General features: G+C 36.7%; 1 protein-coding gene across 6 annotated transcripts; it reads right to left on the bottom strand.

Annotated features, from left to right (window-relative positions):
* Positions 1 to 310: 310 nt before the first annotated feature.
* Positions 311 to 7,319, bottom strand: LOC132881756 (uncharacterized). Of its 6 annotated transcripts, none has more exons than XM_060914631.1 (4): positions 7,210 to 7,311; positions 5,421 to 5,542; positions 3,620 to 3,687; positions 311 to 3,383 (listed from the first exon to the last, which is right to left on the bottom strand). In XM_060914631.1, the coding sequence occupies exons 3-4, from the start codon at positions 3,628 to 3,630 to the stop codon at positions 1,679 to 1,681; spliced, it is 1,716 nt and encodes a 571-aa protein (XP_060770614.1). In that variant the 5' UTR covers positions 3,631 to 3,687; positions 5,421 to 5,542; positions 7,210 to 7,311; the 3' UTR covers positions 311 to 1,678. The 6 variants fall into 6 exon arrangements, with proteins under 6 accessions (XP_060770614.1, XP_060770605.1, XP_060770623.1 ...); XM_060914622.1 differs by lacking the exon at positions 7,210 to 7,311 and adding an exon at positions 6,763 to 6,905; XM_060914640.1 differs by lacking the exon at positions 5,421 to 5,542 and having other exon boundaries at positions 6,919 to 7,319.
* Between the last annotated feature and the right edge of the window lie 545 nt (positions 7,320 to 7,864).

The following is a 7,864-nucleotide window of genomic DNA, read 5'->3' as shown; positions in this document are numbered from 1 at the left end:
TCATGAATGACTGAAGATTCAGTGTTATTTGATCCATATGGATGAGTCTCAGAAAGAGGCGACTCAGACACACTGCAGTTACCAAATATTTAATAAGAAAGTCCAAAAAACAGAGAACACAAGCAATAATTGAATTATTAAAGGTTACTCAGTAATTTTTCAAACTTGTGAAACAGAATGTAAATACAATACTGGGAACAGAACACTATTTGTGTGACAAGCTTAAATTTTGTTTTCAAAAATAAGTTGTTCATTTACCCTGTAACCATTATTATTATTATTATTATTATTATTATTATTATTATTATTATTAACAGTAGCAGTAGTATTAATTATCTGGATTATGAATTACTGAAGATTCAGTGTTATTTGATCCATGTGGATGAGTCTCAGAAAGAGGCGACTCAGACACACTGCAGTTACCAAATATTTAATGAGAAAATCAGAAAAACAGAGAACACAAGCAATAATGGAATTAACAATATAATCTAATGAACTACATTAAGTTAAATGAAAAAGGAAAATATCTATCCATGAACAGTACAGCTTCATATATGGTACATATGAGGTAACAAAACAAAAAAAAACTCCTGCTACATGTTAAACACATTATGGATATGGAGGGAGGAAAATACTTTTTTTGTTTCAGACTTTGAAAAACTTTGAAGGTTTAAAAATTTTCAAAACTTGAAAAAATTCAATGGAAATTTTATTTAGGTCAGTGTACTTCCAGTTCATCAAAATTGCAATGAGTGTATCCCCTTACGCTAAGTACTCTCTTCAGTTTTCTCTCACTTATGTGAAAACCGTAGCACTGCCAAGCACTGATTTACTGTATTTATATTTGAGGCCAATCTCAAAGTAAAATTCGATGAAATTTGAGCTCTAACATAGTTTTTCACTGAGGCCAATGTACTTTTCGGGTCAGTTTGGCAACATTGAAACAAGACTGTAGTGGAGGCTAAACTCACGTAAACTTTACGTCCATTTCTGAAATAGCATGTACACACACTGAAATAGAGTTTACGCAACTTTAAAAATTTCTTGTGTAAGAGTTTCCTGTTGTTTTACCAGCACAAGCCGTAATATATTCAAAATTGCGCTGCATAATCAGCATTTACGATATTTAAACTGTGTGACAAATCAAATTGTCTCCTGCTAGAGGGTTTGCACGCGATGTCACTGTATGTGAAAGTCACTGCCACTGCCAGAATGCCTCACTAAGAAGCTCTGTTAGCATTAACATTAGCATTTAATTCGAATGCTGTGAAAACACACACACAAAAAAATCCATATCTACAAAATGGATTGAATATCTTCATATTTAAGGCCAATGTCAAAATTCTCTGAACCTTACCCACTGGTGTATGCGCTCCATTGTTGTGGTTTAGATGTTGCCAAAATGATCTGGAAGTTCCTTGACCTGCATAAAAAATCAGATCTCACAAAAGTACATCTTTCCCCCCCTCCATGTTCCTTCAGGCACTCCATAACACATTCATAATTAATCATAATGAAAGTTCTAAATGATTACCTAAACAAAGTAAAAGATTAAATCTTGAACAACAGCATTAATGAATAAACGCAACGCATTTCATTAACTGAACAAAACTTGCACGCTTGATTCTGATATGTTTATAATTCCTTCTGTATTACCTGTTACACAGCCACATTTAATTCATTTTGACCAGAAAAAATTTTTCATTTTATTGAGACCTGCCCTTGCGTACCCCGCTGCAGCATTAACTCTTTCCTCTGATTCAGGTTTAATTTTTCTCAGCTCTCTCAGATTATTTGCAAGGACGTCTCTTCCAGTTTCTTCAGCACGAGGGATCAAGAAGTCGAGACCCTGAACAATGAAAGCAGAGTCTGACTTTAAAGCTATCTCAGACAGTTTCATGATGGCGTTGTGGGCTTCTTCCACCAGGTCAGCTTTTTCCTTTTCTTTCTTGGTTATCTCTTCTTTCAGTCTCTTCTCTATGCTTGTCATCTCCTCATCCTGTTTCTTGTCACTTTCTAACTCCTTTTTGACATTTTCATAGGACTTTAAATCACACTTGATATTTGATGCTGAATTATTGATAATTTCAAATCGTTTTTTGAGATCATCATATGTCATTCTGGTCTGTCTGCTGCATCTAACATATTTCTTGTTCTCTTTGACATGTTTAGTGTAATGACATTTACCTGTACATGATGTGCAGTGGTTATTTTTCATGACTTCACACCACGAAGCATTCCTGGCAGCCCAGCAGCCATACTCATGACAGTTCTCTTCACACTGAGAGCAACTGGTGGCCTTTCTGTCCTTCCATGAAACATTTTCAATGAGTACTTTTTCTTTGTAATATGTGGTGACTTCAAAAGTAAAGTTTTCATTTCTCTTCATCTTTTCTCGGTTTGCCTCAAGGGCTTCCTGAATCTGGGCTAGTTCTTTAGTTTTGCACTCGACAAAGTCAATACGGTTTTGCAGGTTAGAAATACAGGCTTCAAGTCGTTTGGACTCAGCCAGAACCTTATCAGTCTGCTCTAAGCTTTTTCTGTTCTCTTCTTTCAGGGAGACAAAGAAATCATTTAATGTGTCCTCTGTCATTTCCCAAGCTGCCTGGAGCGGTTTGTTATACTTTTGGCTCCTTTTCTTAGATTGACGATTGTTGAATAAGAAACACTCAGGTTCATTTTCTTCATCTTTCCTGCAGGGAATCCCTGCTCTCTTAATCGCATTAATCACATTAGTTGGAGGCATTCCATCTGAATGAGTGACAAAAATGACAATGTTGTTCTCTATGTCTTTACCAAATAAGGACAAAACTGCATCAAAGATGTAATGCTGTCTGTCAGAGAGTCGATTCTCGGATGCCTTCACTACCAGACACACTGCATCGATTTCTTTCACTCCATTATCGTTGCGAAACAACTTGTACAGATTCTCAGCAATCTGTTTATCCATATCCGTTCCCCTGGTGTCTCCATAACCTGGAGTGTCAATGATGGTCAGACAGATTGGGTTGTCCTGGGCAAAGACCTCATACACAGTGATTTGAGTTGTTTGTGTTTCTGTCTGATCTAAGGTTTGATTATTTTCTCCCTCTTCTGTAATCTCAAACCATACTTCATCTATAAACTTCACCCCGAGTATATAATTTACCACGACATTGATCAGAGTAGTTTTGCCTGTTCCAGTTTCTCCAACCAATAGTAGGATTTTGTTTTGCATATTTTTGTCTTGCTGTCCAAATGTCCATTTTCTCACTGAGCGGTCTTGATCAAGATTACATTTGGTTGCGAGGAGATGATATCGTGCAGGTGGACCATCAGGAGATGAAGATATTAATTGACTCTTCTTGATTATATCACGTAAAACCTCTGATGCCTCTTGCAATCTGTAAAATGCAATTGACATTCATGAAAATTCACTTCAATACAATGACAGTTTCTGCTTTATGTTTTGATTACTGGTAATTTAATACAATTTTAACCACTATATTTGTAAAAAAAACAAAACCTCATCATAAAATATTTTTTATTTTGTCTTTTCCCCAGAAATAAACATTAATTTTAAAAGGTAATTATGAATAAAATTTGTAACCATATTATAATTTTGCAGCTATTCACTCACCTACAAGCCATAATAATGTGTGAAAGATTGAAATGAAAATTTCTGATGATTCCAGCAAACAGAAAAACCTGTGAAGTAAATAAACATCATCCATTAGATCTATCCCAACATTATCATTTTTATAAATACAACACTGATTTTCCAAATGTCAAGTAAGGCTTTATAATAGTAGTGATTAAGCTTTAACAGCCAGTTTCATCAGCCTGTGTAATGACACTTTACAGTGGTGCTTGAAAGTTTGTGAACCCTTTAGAATTTTCTATATTCCTGTATAAATATGACCTAAAACATCTGATTTTCACACAAGTCCTAAAAGTAGATAAAGAGAACCCAGTGAAACAAATGAGACAAAAATATACTTGGTCATTTATTTATTGAGGAAAATGATCCAATATTACATATCTGCGAGTGGCAAAAGTATGTGAACCTCTAGGATTAGCAGTTAATTTGAAGGTGAAATTAGAGTCAGGTATTTTCAATCAATGGGATGACAATCAGGTGTGAGTGGGCACCCGGTTTTATTTAAAGAACAGGGATCTATCAAAGTCTGATCTTCACAACACATGTTTGTGGAAGTGTATCATGGCACGCACAAAGGAGATTTCTGAGGACCTCAGAAAAAGTGCTGTTGATGCTCATCAGGCTGGAAAAGGTTACAAAACCATCTCTAAAGAGTTTGGACTCCACCAATCCACAGTCAGACAGATTGTGTACAAATGGAGAAAATTCAAGACCATTGTTACCCTCCCCAGGAGTGGTCGACCAACAAAGATCACTCCAAGAGCAAGGCGTGTAATAGTCGGCGAGGTCACAAAGGACCCCAGGGTAACTTCTAAGCAACTGAAGGCCTCTCTCACATTGGCTAATGTTCATGAGTCCACCATCAGGAGAACACTGAACAACAATGGCGTGCATGGCAGGGTTGCAAAGAGAAAGCCACTGCTCTCCAAAAAGAACATTGCTGCTCGTCTGCAGTTTGCTAAAGATCATGTGGACAAGCACAAGACTATTGGAAAAATGTTTTGTGGATGGATGAGACCAAAATGGAACTTTTTGGTTTAAACGAGAAGCGTGATGTTTGGAGAAAGGAAAACACTGCATTCCAGCATAAGAACCTTATCCCATCTGTGAAACATGGTGGTGGTAGTATTGTGGTTTGGGCCTGTTTTGCTGCATTTGGGCCAGGACGGCTTGCCATCATTGATGGAACAATGAATTCTGAATTATACCAGCAAATTCTAAAGGAAAATGTCAGGATATCTGTCCATGAACTGAATCTCAAGAGAAGGTGGGTCATGTGAGGAAACCCACCAGCATCCCATAGTTGAAGCTGTTCTGTACGGACGAATGGGCTAAGATTCCTCCAAGCCGGTGTGCAGGACTGATCAACAGTTACTGGAAACGTTTAGTTGCAGTTATTGCTGCACAAAGGGGTCACACCAGATACTGAAAGCAAAGGTTCACATACTTTTGCCACTCACAGATATGTAATATTGGATCATTTTCCTCAATAAATAAATGACCAAGTATAATATTTTTGTCTCATTTGTTTAACTGGGTTCTCTTTATCTACTTTTAGGACTTGTGTGAAAATCTGATGATGTTTTAGGTCATATTTATGCAGAAATATAGAAAATTCTAAAGGGTTCACAAACTTTCAAGCACCACTGTATTTGATTAAAATTATTCACTTTCCTCATGTGTTGGGCTCCCAGTTTAACCCATAACAACTACGTTGTTTACAAGCATACAGCATTTGTTGATTTCCAGACGTATTGATTTTAACATTCTCTGTATTTACCTATAAATACCACTTAATAGATGTGACGGTTCTCTACATTGTGTTGTGTGTCTGCACTAGAAGTAAGGAATGGCCAGGCACTGCTTTACTGGTTGCTTTATTCCAACGACAAAGCAGTGCATCTGTACATAACACAGTAAAACAAAAAAGAAGAGCTGTGACATGCAATCTTCATACATGGGAGTCGCCTATTAGCAGAGGAAAACATAGGCTACTGAAAACCTCATCTTACAAAACAAAAGAAATAAATGAAACACAAAATCACACCATATGTATCCTAAGCTGCATGGTCACTATCTTTGTCTGCCTGTTTATTTTTTCCTTATTAAGCATTTGTATCAGTCTAATACTAACAATATATGCTTTTACGATCTATCAATGAAACACGCATACCTTTCCTCAGTTCTGCAATCGCAGCCTGAGGGGAAATCCGGGAGAACAACAAAATGAAAATAAATCTCTTCAGGGAGCAGTACAGGTTTACATTCTCAGTGTGTTTAAATAACATAAAAGTAAGAACAAATCAGGAATTGGTGAAGTTTCAAAGAAAAAAGAAAGAGGGAAAGTAAACTTTTATTCTTTACACCATTACATATAGGAGGGGGCCAAAATATCATAAAATGCAAGGGATAACCTCTATGTAATAATAATAATAATAATAATAATAATAATAATAATAATAATAATAAATTATTCTTGTAAAGATAACTGATTTGCATGATGGTTTCCCCCTGAAATTGTAGAATTACTTGGAAGTATAGGTTTGGCTACACTTTGAAAAGATCTGCATTTTATTCTTCATTATCAGACTATTAGTGAAAATGCATGCAAAGCACCTCATGAATCTCATTTGTAACTCACTCTCTCATGTTACCAGACTAAATGTTCTCTAAAATGGGGATCTAGATAATGTCTGTGGGGTTATTTTTTTCATATTGCCTCAGAAGAAAAGACTATGCTGTCAGGCTAATGCCATGGGCTTTAGGTGTTTTGTTTTCCAGCACTATGAACACCCATGTTTTGACCAAATTACAAATTCTTATCTGCTGCATTATAGTGCACTGAAAAACCTGTTATCGCTGACACTGCTTGTATTCATCTTTGTACCACATCTGTGTACCAATTGACCTCCATTTATGTTTAATTTACTGCAATTTCAACACTTTTCTCTGACTGTTCATCATTGCTTGTGTAATTTTAGGCATTTCCTCTTGTTGCTAGACTATGCTAATGGTTTTTATTTATTTATTTTTTAATTTTTTGAGTTGCAATCTTCACTGTCAAAACCTGGCAAGATAAGATTAACCACCAGACTATCAGAGAAAATATAACTTTAACATACCTGTGTTTCAGGGATGCCCAAGAAAGAAAGAAACAAAGACTGGTGATAGAACAAGAACTCAGCTGACTAAATACTCAGTAAGAACCCACAGGAAGATATCATGAGAAATCAGCCAATGAAAATTACTCAGTAAGCTGCAGCTAGGCAAAAACTCACATTGTACAGTTATAGTGGAAGATAAAACATTCAAGAGAAAGTTGCCGCTCATGGTTCGTGGTAAGTGGATGGAATTTTAGGAATACAAAGATGCAGGCAAACAGATCCAAATCATCATGCAAAAACAGGGCAGAGAAGTATAAGTCAGAAGAAGTCGTCAGTTGAGGCACAAACAGGATGTCAGAGGAAAACAAATGAAAAGTCCAAAAATACAAGCGTGAATCAAAACCAGGAAAGCAATGCAAATATCAATGGCTCGATAACGTGGGACACAATGTTTAATGCATGTACTTTGCAAAGTTCTGTGCGTTGTCCAAGTCCTTCTATGCAGGCACCGTGATTGTGCTTTGATCATGAAAAGGTGGATGGTAATTTGTTCTTGTGAGTTTGAAAGCACGAGTAGCAGTTTGAAGTGCGCCAAGTGTGTATGCACATAGATGTAACAGAACACCCCCAAAGAGCTCTCTCTGGGAGATAAAAACCTCCTTGGTCGGCCCCAGGGATGAGGACTTGGCAGTGTCCCATTGGAGCTCCACTCTGTCTCGGGAAAGACGTGGAACCAGAACATGGGTTGCAGCATAGATTTGGGTTCTGGTTGATTAGATTAGATAGAACTCTATTGATCCCTTTGGGAGGGTTCCCTCAGGGAAATTAAAATTCCAGTAGCATCATTACAGGATAAACAGAGAATAGAAAATAGAGAAAACTTCTAGATAAATTAAGTGTTGTGACTATCCAAAAGGAAACTTAGTCACATAATGGTGGCTTGAGGATTGATCTTTACTCGATTCCAGTATAAAACAAAGTACTGTGCAAGATTGTTTTCTTTTGTGTGAGGTTCCCATTTATTGCAGCAGCAACAACAAAAAAGATGGCTACAAAAACAGAACATTACTATGAAAGTTGATGTTGACTAGAACTTAATATAAACTGTCTTTCCCCTTAT

Source organism: Neoarius graeffei, chromosome 1 (genome assembly GCF_027579695.1).
Source record: "Neoarius graeffei isolate fNeoGra1 chromosome 1, fNeoGra1.pri, whole genome shotgun sequence".
In the NCBI taxonomy this organism is placed as follows: domain Eukaryota; kingdom Metazoa; phylum Chordata; class Actinopteri; order Siluriformes; family Ariidae; genus Neoarius; species Neoarius graeffei.
The sequence above is the reverse complement of the archived record's forward strand: the minus strand, read 5'-3'. Positions and strand labels throughout refer to the sequence as shown.